General features: G+C 42.1%; 1 protein-coding gene across 1 annotated transcript; it reads right to left on the bottom strand.

Moving 5' to 3' along the window:
* Positions 1 to 18,485: 18,485 nt before the first annotated feature.
* Positions 18,486 to 20,636, bottom strand: LOC6727018 (segmentation protein fushi tarazu). Its single transcript, XM_002102380.4, has 2 exons — positions 19,737 to 20,636; positions 18,486 to 19,589 (listed from the first exon to the last, which is right to left on the bottom strand). Exons 1-2 carry the CDS (start codon positions 20,491 to 20,493, stop codon positions 19,105 to 19,107), a joined length of 1,242 nt encoding a protein of 413 aa, XP_002102416.1. The 5' UTR covers positions 20,494 to 20,636; the 3' UTR covers positions 18,486 to 19,104.
* Positions 20,637 to 21,249: the final 613 nt, after the last annotated feature.

The raw sequence follows: 21,249 nt of genomic DNA, 5'->3' as shown, positions 1-21,249 counted from the left end.
AGTGGAAGAGGGGCCAGACACACCTGTTTGGCCCTGGTCCGAGTTACTCCACAAAAGACTGCTGCTGCCATAAGACCTTGTTCCAATGGATTATTAATGATTGGCGATCGATCGTGGGCCGATCGAGGCGAGCGCTGCTACAGAAATAGCCACAGATTTAGCTGGTAGCCGCAGCAGCAACTCCTCCCTTTGGCTCATCCACTTGGCTCCCAAGGCAGCAGGCGTTAGCGTTTAGCGTTAACGTTAACTCAATCGACCTGTCATTTGGGCCTCAGCTGGCTCCTCGCATAATTGCCCCCGTCACTTGAAGCTGTTCTTCGGCACATCATTTATCAGAGCCTTCTATTTATAGGATCTCGATCCGGCTACACTCGGCGAAACCAAGCTGACACGGCCAAGAAAAAGGAGAACTTTAGATTCGGAAAGACGAATAGGACAAATCAATTCGGTGCTATTTAAGAAGGCGAATATTAGAAGAAACTAATATAGAGAGATTTATAGTACTGTAGTACTGTGTCAAAAGTCATTGCTTAGCTAAATTAATAGGTGAATAATCAATATCGAGCCTATAGAGTGGTTTTAATTATTGCTGATCAAAAGTACAAAGTAGATTAGTTTCCAGCTTAAAATAGTTAGTCCCATAATAAAAACACCTATTTGAGTGTGGTAAGAACTGTGCGGTTTCTTCGGTTGTAGATTTGCATTGCTGGCCGGCGAGTCATTTATCAATATTTGGTGGAAATTAATTAGCCATCGTTGGGCTCTGTCTTTAATTCGATTTGTATGCGATATCGGGCTGGGTGTGAAATTCACGTTTGGGCTTCATCAATCACCCAACTCCACTTCCACTTGCCGACCGCGCTCCACTCGAAGTGATCAAACAAACGCAAAGTCGACATGGAGTCTACAAAAGTGCTGTTAAAGGATACGGAAAGTCTCTAACGACGCAGACAACACGGTACCTCGATATGGGAGTTCTATGACCCACCCAATCATTTCGTCGTGCGTCGACACACTTTTCAATTGTTTATGCATTTCGGTTTTGTTTTTCGGTTTTAATTTCGGGCGAGTCCATTAATTTCCGATGCGACCGACTGCCCACGGATCGAAACGGATCCTTGGAGTGGGTCTGAACCGGACTGGAACCGTATTTCCTGGGCTGGACGTGCGTTTAGCACATCTTTGCAGTGGCATCTCATAAGCATTCATTAATTCTGACCACTCCGCTCGTTGTATTTTGTAATTAATGATGTTCAACAAAACGGCGGCTCCTCGGCTCGCTTTATTTTGGTTTTGGTTTGGTTTCGTTTGGTTTGGTTTGGAATGTTTCCTTTTTGCTTGCTGACACATTGGCGGGTGGTTTCTGTTTACTCTGCTCAACCTCATCATTGTTTCAGTTGTTCTTCATATTTTATAGGGACACGCAGGTCTTGGTTTATCATTACTTAATGTTGAATGATGTCGAGTGTTTGTTTTGACGGCGACTGTCCCGCCCGACCTGCTAAATTAAACATTTAGCACTGTGATTAATGGTTTTCCAATTAGTTGCGAGTAACTCCTTTCAAGAGGTGACGTGTAATAAAGATTTGGTTGGGATAAAATCTTCACGAGAGTTGTCTACGTTGAGGCCGAAAAATACCATGCTAAAATGGGTAGGCATTGTTTTATTTGGATGTTTTTTTCAGTATGCCATTTGGTAATTGATGGTTTCATGTAATACATACTATTTAGTTTCTAATTTCTACTACTTTCAACCCCTATCTTAATATTTTAACTTTCCTGAATACGTTCCACAACTACAAGAGTTGGAATCCCCATAAGAATGCAAATATTTGTGAATCGAAAACACTTAATGCAAACACATTTACTGATTTCCGGTACAAACACGCTGATTCCCAAAGACACTAAGTTCAGGGTAGAGGGGAGCAAACCAACAACCCCCAACACCAAAGAATTACCCCATTGCTTCGGGGACGCACCCAGAGAAGCCAATTCTAATTCTCAGAAAATGCTTTTCATAAAAAAATGTGGAGGGAAACAAAGGAAAATATTTGACATTAGATTCGTCAAACTCATGCGTCGAGGGCGTTTGGGTGGGCGGTGTGGGTGGTGTAGTCGGCAAGTGGCTGAGTGACTTCAAGGCCCCCGAAATATCTGAACAGGATACAGAACACAGGACCCAGCTCGCGTTCCTGTTCCGGCTTTTTGCCTTTCTGCCCGTCTGCCATTAGAGGCTCGAATGGAAAACGAAAATGTCTGACATTGACAAATGCCATCCGTCATTGCAAACACAAGATTGATATAGATTGGAATGTGACACAAAAATACGCACAACTGCCACCACCATCGCAACGGCGGCACCACCACCATGGCACCACCGGAGCACCACCATGATGCCATGCCAATGGCCGCCATACGCACCATTGTGAGTGCGTGAGTATCCGCAGAAGCCGTGTGCACCGAAAACAATTTTTCTAAATCATGAATATTTAAATTATTTATTGGCCTCGTGTTCAATAATTCTGTTTAGAAATAAAAGCCTTTCAAATTTTTATTTTCGATAGATAATAATTCGGTATTCTAGCGAAAATATTTTATTTTATCTATTAAAATATCTTCAGAAGTATCAAAAGAAAAACATTAATAATCTATTATGCCTATTAGTTTACGGACGAATTTATTGCAAGGGCATGATTTTGCTTAGATGTTACTGGTTTTTACATTGACTATGAAATAAAACTAAACATTTTATCCAGTAGCCGATGTCCTCTTAGGTGATTTTCTATTAGGAAAATTATTAAGGACTACAATTTTTTCGCGGTGTACATGTCGCCGTCTGACGATGACACAAGATGACGACCGCTGATGAAAAACGTCGACGTCTGTCCATCATGCCACCCTTGTTTTCCTGGAGAAAAAAAGTAACAGAGAACCATGCTTTCCCGAAAAGAATATCCTTGTGGGGATGAAAAGCGGATTTTTTCACGCTTTGTTCTTTCTTGGGTGGTTTTAGGAGTTCCCAAATACGAACCGGGAAACCAATAACGCCAAAACAAAATAAAAAATGTACCATTATAAAATCGCGTATCAAAGCAGAGCATCTGTACATATTTTAAATTTGTAGTGTATTATAAAAATACACGCATATTGGGTTTTAAGAGGAATGCTTGAGACCAAGAGCTTAAGCATTTGAGAATAAAGTTTTATATGATTTTTTTAAGCTTTGAATTGTAGCAAGCTTTTGAAAAATATATAAAGCCATTTTTATATGTATATCACAAACTTTTTGATCCGCCTCAGTAAAGCAATGTTAACCGCATTTCTCCCATTCGCATTTGTGTGTGTGTGCGTGGCACATAATAATGGTGGATTTTCTTTGTTTGACGTTAATTTTTTATTCTCGCCGCTGTTGTCTTGGCGTCTTTTGTCGCCGGCTTGCAAGTTGCACTTAAGTTTATTAGAAAGAACAAAGGCGACGCGGAAAAACACTTCCAAGGGTGTGGAAATTTTTGATAAATTAATGCTTGCATCCATCTTGCTGCGCAGAAATTTGCATCCCCTAACACCCCAAAATCTCAGCTGCTCTTCTGCATTTTCCATTTTCTGCTGCTGACAGCGAAAAGTCTAAATCTGTTTTTAGATTGCAGTGAAATAGTTTTCAGAAGAGCTGGCAAGCAAATTAAGTCGATGTCACCCGTGTCGGCACTTAAGCGAAGTTGCCAAACTTTCGTCCAGTCATCGCTCCCCGAATAATAATCAAGTGCTAATTGTTTTATGGTTTTCACAAACTTTCAACTCACACACACCGCAAATCATCGCTCGAGATACGCATCGATTTCAGCGCTTCGCAGGAGCGGGCATTCGTTTCATTTCCTCCTTTGGGCGACTGTAATGAAACTTCCGCTGGCAAGCCCCAGATGATTCCCCTGCCCATCCTGGACGGCACGGGAAAACTAATGCCCTGCCATCAGTTGACGATGGCATTCAGATTAAGCGCTGCCGGCACTGAATGAACTCGATGCGGTGATAAAAGCATTAATCAACCAAAATAGAGGAATAATCGCAAGGGGCCAGAGCAGAAAAACATGCCGATACCCAAAAGAAGCCAGCCAATTCTGAATTCGACTCTGAATCCGACTCCAAGGCCCTTGGCTTTACTCGGACGTGATTATGTAATTTGTGCGGCACTTAAAAAACAATTAAATGGTATTTATGAGCTTGAATTTTGTTTGTATAGATCTCTGGAACAAACGCCCTGTTCTGAGCAACCTTTCTTGATTTATTGAATATGTTTTTATTTGTATAGTAATTTATCTATATTTGACATTATATGGAGCTATTCTGAAAACAGATAATGGTATACTGATCAAACTGACTCTTAACTATTTTTTAAAATGATCTGGAATAGGACAAATGACTAAATGCTAAATTTTTGTTTTTAATTTATTCTAAATATGTTGTGGTTGTTGGCAGGTAATAATAATACTTTTCAAATCAAGTTATGTGGGAAAATAAGTGCCAGTTAAAAATCGAACAAAAATCGAAAAATTGAATCTTCAACTATAATATAACAATATAAATACTAAGATACAACAACGAATGAGTATTTAGATTTTTCTTGGTTCCCCCCACTCATTCCATATATTCAAATAAGTTCCCATATTGTGTTTTGGTGGGAAGCTGCCTAATGAGAAACCAAAACCCCTCGCAGATAGAGACAAAGTACACAGAGCGGAACAAGATCTTCGCCTTCAGGAGGTGAACTGAGATCGGGGAACATGAACTCAGACTTTGGGAATGCCGACCGGGCCCGACATTGGTTATTAATCAGTTTCCGATACTGCCGTCGACCAGGAGACAAGAGTTTTGAATAAAACTCACAGATGTCTGGGAAGAAAGAGGCAGAGGTGCACTGAGATTGCTTTGAGCACCGAGGACGTGTCGCAGTCACACTTTTGTTGTTAATTGAACGTGGCAAGCGAACGACACTGCTCCCCCAAAATTTCCCACTTTCCCGATGTTCTCCTCCACCATGGCCGATCTCAAGTATCTTCTGGGTATGTCGATGCCTTAGCACTAATGCCGGATTCATGCTAAGTGGTGTGCCACCTCGATCTCGTTGGTAAGTGTGCTGGCGATGTTCTGGGATCCGAGATCTATTCATAGAAGCGCTGTCATTGGACCTTGCCGCGAGATGCCAGCTCTTCCGGCAATTGATTGATCACGGAGTCTGCCTGGGCGATGCACTTTGACGCCTTTGATTCAAATCTAAAAGGATATATGGTCAGTCAATAATCACTCGTACTATTTTACTGAATGCGACTATATCAGTTGTGAAACTTCGCAATTTATCAATATCTTCCGATTTGATCATCAATTTGCAGATACATATTTAAATAAGGAACTCGTTAAAATACTTGCATAGTTGCAGAGACTATAAATGAGCTGCGGGTGTGAAACGTTGTACATGCTGTCCTGTTGTCTAGTAATCCAGTAATAATTATTTTGTTTGAATTGTTGTTTGTTTTTCAATGTTTTTAAAAAACATTCTATTTATGTAAGCCTATCGATCCTAAAAGCCAATATGAGCTTTAGTGGTCGGAAAGCCTAATAAAAAATGCACAATAAAGTCAGGGAGTTGGGAAGAATAAAAGCCCAAAGAACGCAGTAAACAAAAAACCCAAATTGTGTGCCTTTTCTGACTGGCAAGCTGGCAACGCACCCCCTTCTCTTTCTCCCCTATTACCCGTCTCACTTGCTCCTGCAGAGCTGCTGGACGGACTGGCTGCTTCTTCCGAATTTTCGGCTGTTCGTCGTGTCCATCGAGTGATTTTGATGGATTGCTGCCATTAATCTATGACGTACGCAACTACCAAAGGAAATGCCATCATCATCAAAAGCAGCCCAGAAGACCGAGCCAGCAGCCGGGATCTGAAGCCAAGGGAGTCGCTATATGCTCCATAGAGGCAACAGGGAGGGCAGAGTACGGAGAAGGGACTGGACTGGGAACCGGGAATTGGGAACTGCGAACCGGGGCCACGCCACTCTTAAAACAATAAGCAGGCCAATGCCAAGGGCTCCGAAAGAAATCCAATCCATGCGGCATAAATTGAGGGCCTGCTCCTGGCTGAAAATGTAACGTTTGGGAATTGCTGCGTATTTCGCCTTTATTTTCTCAATTTCAAGCTTTTGCCTTCACCTGCCAAGGGAAATAGAAACACTACTAGCAAGGTAATTTTTACTATTAGATGTGAAATATCTTGTGATCAAAACTGTTAGCTCTTTTTAATTCACATTATAGCTTTATTTAGTTAGTTAAATTTCTTTAAATCTTGACAAACTCATCTAATTTGTAATGAAACGAATTGTAAACAAATCTACGAATTTTATGTGAAAAATTATATGTTATTTTTTGTTTAATTTTTAAACTATCATAGCTTGTGCTAGAACATTTTTCCTACTAAGCTTACTTTATTTTCTCTGAAACTATTTGGTAATATTAAAGATTTCCTTTTTCACCCCCATCCTATCCGAGCGAGTCTCTCAACTGAGACGCGCCATATCACACCATTTTTTACCCACAGCAACTTTGCATCCTCCCCCAGATGACGGGGGATGTTTGTATTTCGCACAGATATTTTTTCACATTTCTACATAAATGCATTTCATGTTTACATTTTTCCAGTGACAAGTGTCTGAATCACTGGGCGCTGCAGTCGGGATGACATATGGAGGCAGGGAGACCCAGCGACACGCAGCCGACAATCGATTAATCAGCGAAAAATAATAAGAAACACGTTCGTCGCTCCCCGCCGAAAATCCTGACCCGCGGCTCCCCAGAGATCCCGGAGATGGAGATGCAACTGCAGTCGGGCATTGGAATCGGAATCCCTGAATGCGGAACTGATGTCGCTCGAGCACTCAAAAAATGGGAAACTCCAACATTTCGGGCAGACGAATAAATAAAAAGCAGCAGCATCCAAGGCAGCGCTATGACAAAAATTTTTAGATGAATAAAACTTTGGGTCGAGTTGGCTCTACCGATGTATTTTCACTGGGCGGGGGATAGGAAAATCGTTGACAAAGTCGTGGGCGATGAAAATAAAGACAACAAAGCCAAATGAACGAAATGTCAAAGCCAAATGACTGACCAAACTCATTACAACGAAACTTCAAATTACCCAAATTAATCTAATTTCTGTGTGAGCTGGTTTTGTTTGGTCGTTGTTGCTTTCAATGTCAACGAGTTGAGTGGTTTGTCAGTGGGCAAAGTTTTGATTCTTCCCATCGTTCGACCGTCATTTGTTTGGGCTCTCTGTTTTTTTTTTTTCTCCTTTTTTTTTGTCAATTCCCCTGATTTCTCTGTTAACACATTTTCCACATAATGGGGAATTGTGTTTGTCATTTGTTTGGCATTCGCCCGGGGCATTTGAATATTGAAAACAGATTTCACTTCCATTTATTCTTTGCCAATTTCGGTGTGCACACAGTTAATTATATCTTAAACGGTTGCTACGGGTTCCACATCAAAGCTTCCTTCAGAACGAGCTGTCACTCAAACAAGCCAATGGCAAAAGCCAGACAGCGATTCACCAGCTCTTTGATGTCGGAAACGGCATTTAAATATTTGAAGGATATGACAGCGTGACACGACCTTGTATATAAAGAAAACTTTGCATGATATATAGCATTAAGAAAAGTGTGAGTTCCCTAGAAACTTCACGGAGAAGAAATGTTAAGTTGAATTATAAATGGAGAGTATTAAAATGAGTTCCCAAATTGTAGCTTTTACAGTTTTGTTTTAATATATTACAAGTTAAAAAACAGATTGAAATCAAAAACACGAGAATACTATTTCCAGCACAAGCAATATGTAAATTTTCTGTGTTAGAATTATAAAATTAAATAATTCATAAATATTGTAGTCCCCAAAACGGAATTAAACTTGAATTTTATTTACAATATACGTACTGTTAAAATTTTGCATTAATGTATAACTTCTGTACACGAATCTCTAAGTTCAGGTGTAGAATTTTGCATGAAACTCATCCAGCACACATCTCTAGGTGCATTCTGCTGCCCACCCGACTGCATCTAGATCCATAGCCATGTAGCCTCGTCGCCCCGTCGACGCCGTTGGCGTCATTATTAATTTGTGCCTGAGATGCGGGAGCGGGTGTCGGATGCAGAAGTTTTCAAAATGAATTTTTATGCCTCTGCCATTGCATGGCAGCTTCTGCAACTCTCATCTCTCATTTCGATATTTTTATTTTTCGGCATCACGTGGCTGCCACTCCCGCAGTCTGCCTATGTGCCCCCGAGTCCCCCACCCGACGACCGCTGTTATATTTGACATATTGCCGACATTGATAGTATGAGACGTTGCAATGAAATTTGTTGTGCTCGTCAACGGGAGTTGCGGCCATTATTCAACCGCCGAGCGAGATACGCATTCTAATGGCAGGAGATCTCCTTGGCCTAGGCACCCTATACCTCTTGGTGGATTCAATTTAGGCAGATGTTCCGATGTGAATACGAGTGGGAGGAGAGTCAGCCAACCCGATTGTGTTAATGTTGGGACAATCATTTTCAAAGAGGTTTAGGTTGAATATCGTACCCATTTATAGTTTAATTAATTTAATTTATTAAATTATAATTATATATTAATTACATTAAATTAAATAAAATCATTCATTCTGTAATATAAAATATGAGCTGACATAGAACACTAGGATCATCCGCCTCAGTCGTTGCTTTGCATCAATAACAAACGATTTCCTTGCGGCCATTACATTCAAGTCGGCCATTTTGCAAGTGCGCCGAATGACTGCAATTAGTTGTTCCCAAACGAATTACACTTTTCGATGCACGGGGAATGAGTGCGTAATTTCCTTGTTGAGGCAGCCACGCATAAAATGCAATTTTTCACTTTCCCTTTCGCCGCCTGGCTTTCCTCCCTTGCTCCGTCATTCATTCAGCCGATCGAACACTAATTACAAAGCAACATCAAAATAATTATGGCCACTTTGGTCATAATAACAGAAGAATTTCCACATGTACCTGTGCTTGGCGGCAGTTTCCTTTGAGTCGGTTTGGATTTGCTGAAATTGCTTTCACATTAAAATCACTCTCACCCACCACAAGTCCTTTCAGCCTACCTGGACTCCGTCCGGCAATTAATACCTTTCACTCTGGCCCGTTTGATGTGCCCTGTCATTCCGACGTCCGCTGCCTGTTGGCCATTTGTTCGTGTCAACGCCGGACCGACTGCCTCTGATGCTGCCACGGATTAGAAAGTAATCACGGCCGATAAGAGCCGTCCACCGGCGAGCGTCTCCGGGGACCTCAAGGTGGGCAGCCGTCAAAAGCGCTGCGTTCCGGCCAGGCTGGCAATTTAAATTACACTCGGATCCACCACCCAGAATAATCCCACCCGCCGACACTCAAACAAAGTGCGCAATACACACTCTAGTTGTCCTTTTGTAAGTCTCAAATTAAATGATTCTAAATAAAATATTTACATATATTCCCTGGAAAATTAATAAGTATGGACACAAGCACATGAGACTTTGCGTTTATATGTCTATCTATATGTTGTACAGTTTATATTATATTAAATTATGTTTCTGGTAATATATAATTATAATAATAATGAAAAGGTGTTAAGTGGTTAGTTTTTGGCGACATAATTATAAACATTATCGTAGTAGAAGTATGTTTTTTCAGTGTACATACCGCCCACACTCGACTCTCCGTTCGGTTACAAATGTCCATTGGGACTTTGCTAATCTGTCATTCGCCATGATGTGCTCCCGAAGGCGGCCATTCTGGATCGGTTCGGTTGAGTTTGGTTTGGAGTTTGGAAGTTCCACACATGTGCCCAGACAGAGATAGCGAACTGTCGGGGAGCGAGGGAGAAGGCGATGCTGGGGGAACGGTGCAGGGACACCAACTGGCAATGAAAAAGGACGAGTGTTCATATAAATGACCAAAATGCCACGCACTGACCCAACGAATGCCCATCGCCCATCCCCTTTCAGATCTCACCCACTTCGCAGGCCACCCACCCATCAACCACCGCCCACAATCCACCCTCCTCCCGCAGGACTACGCCCATTGGCATCGACGACATGGCAGATAAAATGTTTCAATGTCCAATCGGGCAATTTGTCAAAATACTCGCCAATGGACATGCTTATTTCGTTTTTTGCCCGATCTGTCCGAAAAAAGTATTTACTTTTTGTGCTGATGTGGAAATTTGTTTAATATTGAGATGAACTTTAATGCTCGAGCTTAGAAAAGGTACTTTGAAAATATAAACTATAGCTTACATATTTGCTTAGCATAGAAAATCACGTACATCTTCGAATATTTAGTACAACGTTGCCCTATTGCTTTTATTAATTTTTATTTAGCACGGCATCAATTTTCCGTTGTCATATGGTCCCACCCCGTTTGGTTGGCCTGTCAAATTAAAAATACTAATAGAAAACACTTTTGCGCCACTGAGTTATTTAATTACTTTATCCCGACTTGGGCTGACGTGAGGTAAGGTGCCAATGGAGCATATCAAATTCAATTCTAGCCAGTTACTCAACAGCCACGAATGCACACGCCGCCTCACATTGCCATTGTTGCTGTGTGTGGGCGCCAGGAGCTGATTAATCACCTGCAATTAGTCAGCATAATTTCCGCTAGATCATTTTGCATTGGCATTTGCATGGCCTGCATATACGCATGTTCCCTGCTGTCTTAGCGCACTGTGAGAAATAGTACAACATTTTCATTAGTCTCTGTATGAAATTTTTTATGCCGAACTAAACTACTCTTAGTGGGCGACAAAACAAAAATGCATAATACATTAGGTATTTTATGAAGATATGTAGAACAAATGTATGATAAATAACAATATAGAATAAAGAATAATGTTGTTTTTAAAAATGAAGTACAAAATCATTAAAAAGTATTTAACTAAGTTGTGGAAATAGCTATGTAAGTAAACTCTGTTTTTGATTCAAGTGTAACTTTTTTTTTGGTCCTCAGAACTTGCATGACCAAGTCAGGCCAAAATGTTGCGAATTTATGTAGTATATTGAATGCATAATATTGAAATGGCATTCCGGATACGGAGCAGCAGCTTGCCGAGCGGCTGTCGTTGTTTGCGATGCTCTGGCCCGCATCCTGAACGCATTTTTAGCTCCTGCTCCTGCTCCTGCTCACGGTCCTGATCCTGCCCCCTGCCCCATTTTATTCCCTTCGGAGAGCTGCGGACGCCGTTGCTGCTTTGTAACAGTCTGATTTTGACATTGACGGATTCCCCGGCATTTATCATGCACTACGCCCCTGAAGGGAGGCCGAGTCAGTGAAAGAAGCGAAAAGGATACTCTCGGACTGGCCCCGTCTGTGTGCTTGCGTCGGCCTTAAATGCCTACCATCTTGGTGGATGACGGCGATGACGACTGGCCCAAAGCCCAGCCAAACTGTGGCAGCATTCCGTCAGAGGTAAGGAACCCTCGATGGCGTTGAAGTTTTCATTATACATATTTGATCCCCGGAACGTTGCGTGGAACAAATCCATATCAGTCAGCAAGCTGGGAAAACCGGGAAAACCCACCAAGCGATGCGTGTAATTAAAATGTTTTAATCTATGAGATACATTCAGAGCACTGGGGAAAACAATCATCTAATTAAATTTGAGCCTATGAAGAAGTTATCTCTCTGCAAGCTACACAAAATCATTTTTAAACGTCCTCTTTATGTCTATTTTTATTGGCGTTTTAGTTCGCGTATGATTTTTTTTAATTCAAAATGTATTTTTGCGCAAAACTTTATTAGCACATGTATTAAAGGGATTGTTGAGGAATATAGTTACAATGTATAATAAATAAATAGTATCCGAATTTTCCCTTTTTCTAGAGAGAAATGAATAAAATAATAAAGACTATTTGCCTTTGCGATCTCAAGTTTATCATTGAAGGAGTAAGTTGAGAATGAAATTGAAATATCCACACCAAACCGATTGTAATCGATTCGGTTTCCAACAAGTCAGAGTCTTCGACGGGATTCGGAGGACGGAAAAACCTGTAGAACCTGTAAATGGTTCCGAGTATTCTGGATCCCGACATGCAAACGAGCCAAATATTAATTGGGATGTCAATTTTAATTTTTCCCTTTCGTTTCTCCGAGACTTACATTTAACAGCTCAATTAATTGTGGGGACTCATGTGACCAGGACGGTGGTTTCGAAGTCCGAGAGCCAAGATTTGAGTTATGCGATCCATTGGCATTATCTGAGGCCCGACTTGGGCGCATGTGACAAGCGGCAACTGATTCATTCGGGGACTATCGATGGTCGGAGGGATCGGCGAGGCGATAAAGATCTCAAAAGGATCTTGCTGACTGTTTTCTCTCTCTCTCCCTCTCTTTCTTCTTTCTCTATAGCCCTCTTTTTCTTTGTTGGGGCCGGGGAGAATTAATGAGCGCCATTATAGTGCGACAACTCTTAGTTGTGGTGAAAACGACTTTAAGTCAGTTTAAAACTGAATAATATTAATTCGCGAGATAAGGCGTGTGATCGCGGCCATTAATCAATTAATTAGTTTACCTTTTGTGCAAGTATCTCGGCATTCAAGCGATTCGGACTGCAGCAGAAAAATCCAGAGTGAGCAACTCAATCTAACAGAATAATAATTGCCGAGGAAAGCCTTCAGCTCGGAACAAAACAAACCCAAACACAATATAAGTTATTTCTCCTAGACTTCAAGCTCAAAAAAAATGAAACACCGCCTTGCGGCACTTTTATTACATTTGTTCTCCCATTCTCAGGTTGCTGTGGCTTTTAATGACCGTCGAGCAAATAAAAGAAAAATGTGGTTCTGATTGACGAATTGCGTGCGTATAATTGTGTCTTCCAGATATTTCTGTTTACTTGCGCCATATTTACTCAGACCTCGCATTGTGTGTCTGCCTTGCAGGGGAAATTAAGAGGAAAGGGGAGCATTGGGGCACGGGAAAGTTTAATTGAGGAACAACTGTAGAGAGGCGCCATACAAAACTTTAGCCGGTTCACGCTCACGACTCACGCAAGACAAAACAAAAATGTCGGATATCTTTGAAGTTTCTGCGAACGACAGCCATGTCTGTGAGTCCACCGGTTTCTGTATGTTTTCCACAAGCATTGTTTGCGGCCGTGGAAACACATTCATAGGTCGTAATTAGGAGGACAAAACGGGAAAGCAGATTACTACGCAGAAGCAGTTAAGGGGGAAACTACATATTCTTCCCGAAGTATTATTATGCAACATTATTCAATCAAATGCAATTATAATATTCTGAAGCCATATTTGCCAAAGAATAACATTATATGCCAAGCACCGGTGGATAAACGCAATATTGATACAATATTGATACTTTTTGGACTAGTAAAATAAGTTGCCCAAAATCATTTTTTGTAAGAAAAAATTTTTTTTGCCAAAAATACACAGCATTTATTTATTTTAAGTTCATTATGTATTTTGTTTTATTGATTTGATGATGATGTGATTCTATATATATCTTAATATAGCATTCGTCCTTTTGGTTTCAAAAAACATGTTGCTGGTGCTTACGTACATGTTGCCTTATAATAGCAACAAGTTCTCAAGCAGTTCATTCAAGCAGTGTACGCATGAACACGAGTTATGGTTGTTGTCTTCGATATATGGATGCTTGGTAGCATGGCTTATGTAGATAAAGGATGTTTCGAATTTTCAAAAACATCAAGCTAGAATATTTCCAATTTGGGATTATAATGACCTCAAAACTCTGCCACTTACCTATAGGTGATGCTGTATGCTCACATTTAAAAAGAACAAGAGTATATAGAAAATATTACATAAAAACAGACTTAGTCATAGTAAATAAAACAAATTATGGAATCAAGGGTAAATCAAGCAATGAATTTGCTGTACCTTTTGTCATTATGTCAATGGCCTACAGTTGCTCCAATTTTATCATCTGCTACGCCAATACCATCTGCTATGTCTAAACAAAAAAATAAATTATTTATTAATTTACTAAATGTAATTTTCTTCAATACCCGTTTTACAATAGCGTTAAATTTATTGCATGTGTACTAAAATTACTACTAGTTACTATAAAAAGTATTTTCGCCTATTAATTTTGGAGAACTTATACCGCGCAAATGCGGTCAAAAGTTTTTCCACACCTCCGATGTAATGCAAGCTTTTCTTCTTTTAGGAATTTAGTTTGGCTGTGCCATGGCCGTGAACATGCAAGTATAAAGCGTGATATAGCTAAAGCTAAATATCGCCGATGCGGAGGCGGTGGTAGTGGTTCTCTAGTTCTCAAGATGTGCTACGTCGAGCGGTGCCATCCGCTGAATCCGAGGATGCATATGCATCCTCACATGTTGTTTCGGCGGCCTCTTTGACACGAAAATCCGCGTGGATGCCGGTCCTCTTCGGTGCGGGCTACGCAGTGCATATGTTTGATTAAAAATTAAAATTATCTTTTACGGCCCATTTAAAATAAACCGACCAGAGATTTGCTCGCAGTCGCTCTCATTTTCAGAATAACGAAAGACTTTTCATTAGCTGGCGGGACAAGCATCAACAATAATTTAAATATGTTTGCAAGATTACTTTGCAAGATGCTTTCTTTGTCTTAAAAACGGTTGAAACTTTAAAAAGATTTGTTTTATTCTAATAAAAGCAAACACTCGTGAATCACAGACAGTTATATTTAGGTGTAAGTATAAAAAAACAACCAAAACTGTCTTTATTTTGGGTTTGCCAAACGGCAGCAAAACAATTTGTATAATCCTCCACTTGAACGGCGATATTCAAAAGGCATGTTTTACAAAAAACCCGAATCAAAACCGATTCGTGTATAATCAGCTTAATCATAAATTAACAATAAAAATTCGTGGTCAGCGCCGTCGCCTTTTGCAGATAAATTAGTCAAAGCGACACGCCATAAAGCATTCGGTGAACTCATAAATCCCCCAGCCTCACAAGAGGATGGGTTGGGATGGCGGGTTCTCAGTGGCTGCGATATGGCTTATTACCATATTGATGTTAACCTCTAGTTGGAGCAGGGCTCAGCACTGATCTAGCCGCTGGCGGGCGGTCAGGTTTGGTTTAGTTTTGGTTTTGGCGCTGATTTCATCGGAGATTTCATGGAAAGTACAAGAAACATAAACTTAGTTATGCACTGGGAAAAAATGTTTACATGGATGGAAAATTCACCAGAAGGACTTTAACACTGGGAAGTGTACATTTGTATTTTACGACGTACCAAGTTGACTTCAAAAGAATGGAGACCATATTTATGTCAAATATGCGTGCCTGGAAGTTATTAAAATGAAACTTGTTTAGATCACAGCATTAAAATAAACACTTTTTCCCAGTGTGCATAGAAATAACCCATTTGGAGCGACATCTTACCGCAGTGGCCATAACTCATGCATCATACCATGCCGATCTCGATCTCATTACCATTCCCACTACGTGCATATATCCATTCCTGTTCCTACGACTTGGTCTGTGGAAATCGGTGGCATTTGCCGGGCCATTAGATCGGGCTGCCGTGTTGATATTGCCAACCATTCGGAAATTGTTGATTTGGGTCACAATTAATTGCTTTTTGAGCGCCATAAATATATGGCCATCACAACAAAGGGCGCGACAGCGGCAGCCACAGAAGTGCTGACCCCGCGATGACTTGTCAAAGTCGTTTTAGTATCGTTATATCAGGTCGATTATCATCTCATGTTTGGTGATAACATGACAGGCACGAAATTTTACTGGGATTTTTAAATATGTGGTTATTACCTACCCCAGCAAGCATTATAGAACGCCGTAACGACAGGCTAATTAAAATATTTATCTTCAATTAGGGTACATATGTATTATGACAAATGTTTTTCGAATCCAATAATTTAACAACGTCATTATTGCTTATCCTACCTGAATGTCTTTCAATTACAAACATTATTTTACATAGTACATACATTAACATTTAGGTACTAAATACAACTCTAGTTCGATTAATTTGCAAAAGATAAATCAGGGACTAAACTTTCCTTGACCGACCTAATTTGAATATCACGCTTGATCTAATGTTTTGGATTAGTCGCTCCGTGTTTATCTTTAACATAAGGATAATGCAATTTAATCCCTTCCAGCTAAAGGCTTATCCTTGGCATTCCGGTTCTGGCCTGTCGTCTTCCTTCCCCTTTCGACAGGGTCGAGCCATTTGCGAATTTCCTACTATCTCTATCTACTTACTGGCTATAAACACGGCACGGATTAAGGATTCGGCAGCGGCGACTGAACGGATAATTCGCCAACCGACAATGCTGCGCGGACAAAGGTGTTTTGTTTTTATGACTTTGTAACTCCTTCGCCAGCTTAAGGCGGTAACCGTATGCTCGTGTTTGCGAAAGGATAACTTTACGATCGTTATGGCTGAGGCTGGTGGAAGGGATAGAGATGCAGACCAAGGAGTCATCCGCGCCCGAGGGTTTTGAGGAGGCGGTACCTGCCGGCTAAGTGGACACAATGGCACGCCTATTCGCAAATGCGAGTTCTGCCAGCGAATCGCTTTGTTTTGACAAAGGCGGGCTTTATTTTGGCTATTTAAAGGATTATGCTAAAGGATTGACTTTGCAGCCTTGACTGAAACCGGGTTTTCAGTCAAAAGGAAGGAAAAGGATTCCGCACACATCGAATACTCTTTCCGCGAATCTCGGGGTTTATGGCGAATGAGTTAAGAACCGACTCCGAGGACCTCAAATAAAGCAGAATGCGAATAAAACGGATAAAAAGGCTTCGTTTCGCAGAAGGACACAGGAAGAGTTAACGTAACTCTTTCGCAATTTACACGTAAATATTTTACCAGTTTCTTGAGTTTTTCTTTAGCTTCCAAGGAAACGCATGAAAAGGGATGTTGACTTTTGAGAAACGGGTAAATGTCCTTGCAATTTCGTTTGTTTAATGTTGGCTAATTGATGACTTTAAGGAGTCAAAGGAACCAGTAAAATCCGCTTGGTTAATGTTTGCAAAACAAGCAAGAGAACATGGTTTTGTCGAGTTACATAGTTAGTGGGATTAGGAACAAGAACTTTAAATTTATTTAAATTTAGCTTGGCATCATAAGAATGCATCTCTGGAATCTGCACTCTTAATCTTAACATCCTAGCTTTTACGGAATACCCAAACTTCTGCCTGTTACATACTTTGTAACGTACATAGTATTCCCTTTTTTCTACGAGTAAGGGGTATAAAAGTAGTTGACTATATAAAAGCCATAAAATTTGTGACGACTGTACAATATTGTATTTGTAAAGTAGTTTGCTGAAAAAGTGTTATCATGTATGTCAGTTTAGAGCTTTTTTACCCAACCACCATCGTTTATATATTTATGGGCTAATTATTGCAAAAATTCAATACATTCAAATTTGCAACGGGATTTTTCCGTTTTCAAACTATTGATATATCTTTATTAACTAATTTTTTTTAGAAGGTAGGTAGGTAGGTCGAATCTGATTTATTGAAGATTTTCGGATAAAATAAATTATACATTTATTTTGTAAAATATTTGAACAAAATAAACATGGTTTGCAAATCAATTAAGTGGTTTTCAGCGCATGGTAGCGCATTTAAGCCATCTGAACTTTAATCTAACTCATTTCTGACCGCCCTTGACTAAAAATTTCTTTCGCAGCGGCAAGGATACATTTCACCACTAAGCTTAACCAATGCCATTTCGCACCTAACAGTAAAGGGCCAACAGATGCCACTTCGAACTCACCCACAGTCCACTTTTGTCTAATGAGTCGGATAAATGGTGCCGGGATATATGCGACTGCACATGGATCCCCTTTGCCTTTGATATTGATTCTGATTCCGAATCCGATTCCGCACCGGGATCCGAGTTTCCTTTTGCTTTGCGTTACCCATAACTGTCACGGGTGTGCAATGAAAAATGACCAATCAATGTCTCACTTCAATAGAGGAACGCGCAGCGGCGGAGGGAGGAAGGGAGCAGGGATGCGGTGGTAGATATACCCCGAAGCCCGACCAAAATGTGACATTTTCTCTGGCGAAAAGAGTGCATTTTATAGAAAATCCGGGAGACAGCAATGGGTCAGGGATGAGGGGGACTGAGGCGACAAAATGCAGCTGCTCGAATTTGCACAATTCGTGATAAACATTAAATCGTTTGCGTTTCGTATATGTTCGGAAGTAATGTTTCGACCATTTATCAGAAAGTAAACCAAGAGATCCCTCAGCGAACTACACTAATTCCAATTAAATATTATGCTTATACTTAAATATTTTAAACTCCTCTTCTCTGCAGCCATTTTCTATATCATAAAGTATGTAAATCGGCAGAAGGTAAAACTTGTCTTGAGATATTTTTTTTAATGTAAGTAGTTAGCCAAATACCATACTTTGGTCCAAACTATTTTAATTTATTCCTGGCCTTAGGTGTCGCAATGATTTAAAATCATTAAATTTTATTTCTATATATGTATATATATGAAATGTATTTCACATTATGCAGTCAAATTGCAGCATGCCCCAGACAAACTCCCAAATTAATAACATTGATTTGTTTAAATTCGATAGATTTACTTTACTCGTATATTTAAATAAATAGAATTCTATGATAGGAATATTTTAACTACTATCTGTACAAAAACGTGTGTGTCAGTCTCCAAGTCTCTTAGCCATTATCACTCCCAGCTGAGTGTTTTGGGCTTGTGTTTGGCCGCAGCTAATCGATCGCTGAGAACCCATCATGGCCAGCCACTGGGTTCCGCGCGCAGCAAGGCTCCTTTTCCTGTTTGCGCTGCCTCTTTTGCCTCTGCCTCTGCCTCGGCCTTCTGCACTTGCGCACTAGTCCTTGTGCCCAAAATGTCCTGGGCACCGTAGGGAGTGCGCCCTCTACTGTGCAACTCATCGTGTCGCAGCTTCGTTCTCGGCTGTATCATTTGCGTGTCACCTACAAATGGTCGAGAGAAGTGCGCTTCGGTTTCGTGGCGGTATGGCTTTCGGTTCCGCTCTGGGGTAGAGAGCAACTGAGCATCGCCCGACCTCAGGACAGATGGTAGAGGTCCTGTGGATGTTGCTGGTAGCTGCACTGCTGTTGGTACTGCTGCGGGTAGGCATCGTACTGCTGGTGGGTCTGCTGCTGAGGGTAATCATTGAGCAGGCCATAACCATGGCTGTGACTGTGGCTGTAAGCGGGGTAGACGGCGGTGGCTTGGTGGTGGTGGTACATGGGCACTGGCACCGATGGTGCCCCGGTGGTGGCGGTGCTTGTGGCCTCCAGTGGCGGCAGCATCGCGGTGTAGCCGGCACCACAGTGCTCCGGGGAGCTGTCCAGGGTGCGATCCTTCTTCGACTTCATGCGTCGGTTCTGGAACCAGATCTTGATCTGCCTTTCGCTCAGGCTCAGAGCGTTGGCGATGTCGATGCGACGACGCCGGGTGATGTATCTATTGAAGTGGAACTCCTTCTCGAGCTCCAGGGTCTGGTAGCGGGTGTACGTTTGACGGGTGCGTTTCGAGTCTTTGCAATCTGTAAGCATAAGCAAAGAAAAAATGGGTTAGCAAATGACTTTTATGACTGTGTTGTGTTTAAAAATATCAAAAATATATACAAACACATATTTTCAATATTTTAGAAATGTATTTTTAGGGGTTGTTAATCGTGTGTGATGCCTACCTGATGCCAAAGTCTCTTCGATGTGCGACCAATTGAAATCGCCGGCTCCATTCGGGGCTGTCACAATTCGATGATTGATCTCCTGGCTGACGGCTGACGAGGATTTCTCCCCCGGCGATTGGGGTGGCGTGCTGATGCCTTCGACGGGCGGCAGAGAGGTGGGCGTGGTAGGTGGAGGGGTTGCAAAGTCGCCATTCTTCAGCTTCTGCGTCTGCGACTGGGGCGAGTAGACGTCCAAGTAGTCGACATCCTCGGAGGCGCTGGGCGTGGGCACAGTCACGTACTCTTGCTCGTAGCTGGGAGCGGGGCTGGCGGCGACCTTGGTGGTTACGGCGGGGGCCTTCTTCACCTGCTCGACGGTGGTGTAGAAGTAGTCGGGGGTGTACTTCAGCTTCTTCACGGGGTTGGTGAGTAGAGCCCTCAGTGTGCTGGGTCGCTCCTCTACGGCAGCGATGATGGAAGCAGCATCTTCTTCGGCCTTACGCTTGGTGGCTTTGGGCGGCGGGGTGGTGGGTTGCACGGGCGGTACAGTATGGGTGGTCATCTGCTCCTGGTTGTTGTAGTAGTAGCAGCTCTCCGAGTAACTCTCCTGGGGATAGTAGCCCTGATAGCTCTGGTAAGTGGAGCTGTTCTGATAGTAGGCGTTGCTGCCTGAATTATCATAGTAGGTGGGCGGCAGGCTGTGGGGGTGATACATGTTGTACATGTTCATGTTGTCGGCGTAGCTGTAGTGGCTCTGGCTGTTTGTGGTGGCCATATCGGATGTGTATTGCTAGATTTCTTCTCTAACTCTGCGATGTGCACGCAACGCTTGTGAGTTTGCGAATGAGCTGGTCCTGAGGCAGATCCTGCATATATAGCAAAATCAGAGAGCCCTCGGCACACGCTCGCCGTTATAGCGCATAAATATCCCTGCGCATGACACTTTGCCGCCTGCTGTTCGCAGCCACCCCTCCGGCGAATGTCCTTGCAGGCACGGAGAGGGGAACTTATCCGAGGTCCTGGCAACTTTATCCGTACGGGGCCTACCTGCTGCGCGGCTTATTACCTACCCATCGCGCCCATTATCATCGCGATTTATCCGCCCGCGCACTTCTCCTACTCGGCGGCCTTGAGACGCTGCTGCAGTAATTACGGCCATGAGGTGCCTACCTATGAGGTGCGCAGAGCGAGAGGGCGCGACTCTCAGCCGATCTCCCTCTAATTGCAATAATCATAAAGACATAAAAACTGTAAACTGTTGCTGAAAACGTTCCTTCGGCGCAGAGGCTTTTTCCCGGCCCGTTTATGGTTCCCTAAAAATTTCTCTGGATTTTTGCCAGCGCGCAAAACACCGAAGACTGGTTGCCAGTTGTTCCCGGAATCCGCTGCCCTTTCCCTCCGAATTTATTTCGCGGCACTGGGCGGCCAAAGGATAACATTACGTCCGATCCCTGGGACCAGGACTACGCGTGGCCGAGGGTCGCGTGTTTGCGCTTTTTGTTTGCCCTCGTGGCCAAGCAAGTGCGCAACT

This window comes from Drosophila simulans, chromosome 3R, assembly GCF_016746395.2.
Source record: "Drosophila simulans strain w501 chromosome 3R, Prin_Dsim_3.1, whole genome shotgun sequence".
NCBI classification, from domain to species: Eukaryota; Metazoa; Arthropoda; class Insecta; order Diptera; family Drosophilidae; genus Drosophila; species Drosophila simulans.
This window is presented reverse-complemented; position numbering and strand designations above follow the sequence as displayed.

Excerpts from the sequence above, each read along its gene's own strand:
- LOC6727018 (XM_002102380.4), bottom strand. The coding sequence starts at position 20,493 with ATGGCCACCACAAACAGCCAGAGCCACTACAGCTACGCCGACAACATG. Across the intron at positions 19,590-19,736 it reads CGAAGAGACTTTGGCATCAG|ATTGCAAAGACTCGAAACGC; the intron begins GTAGGCATCACA and ends TTATGCTTACAG.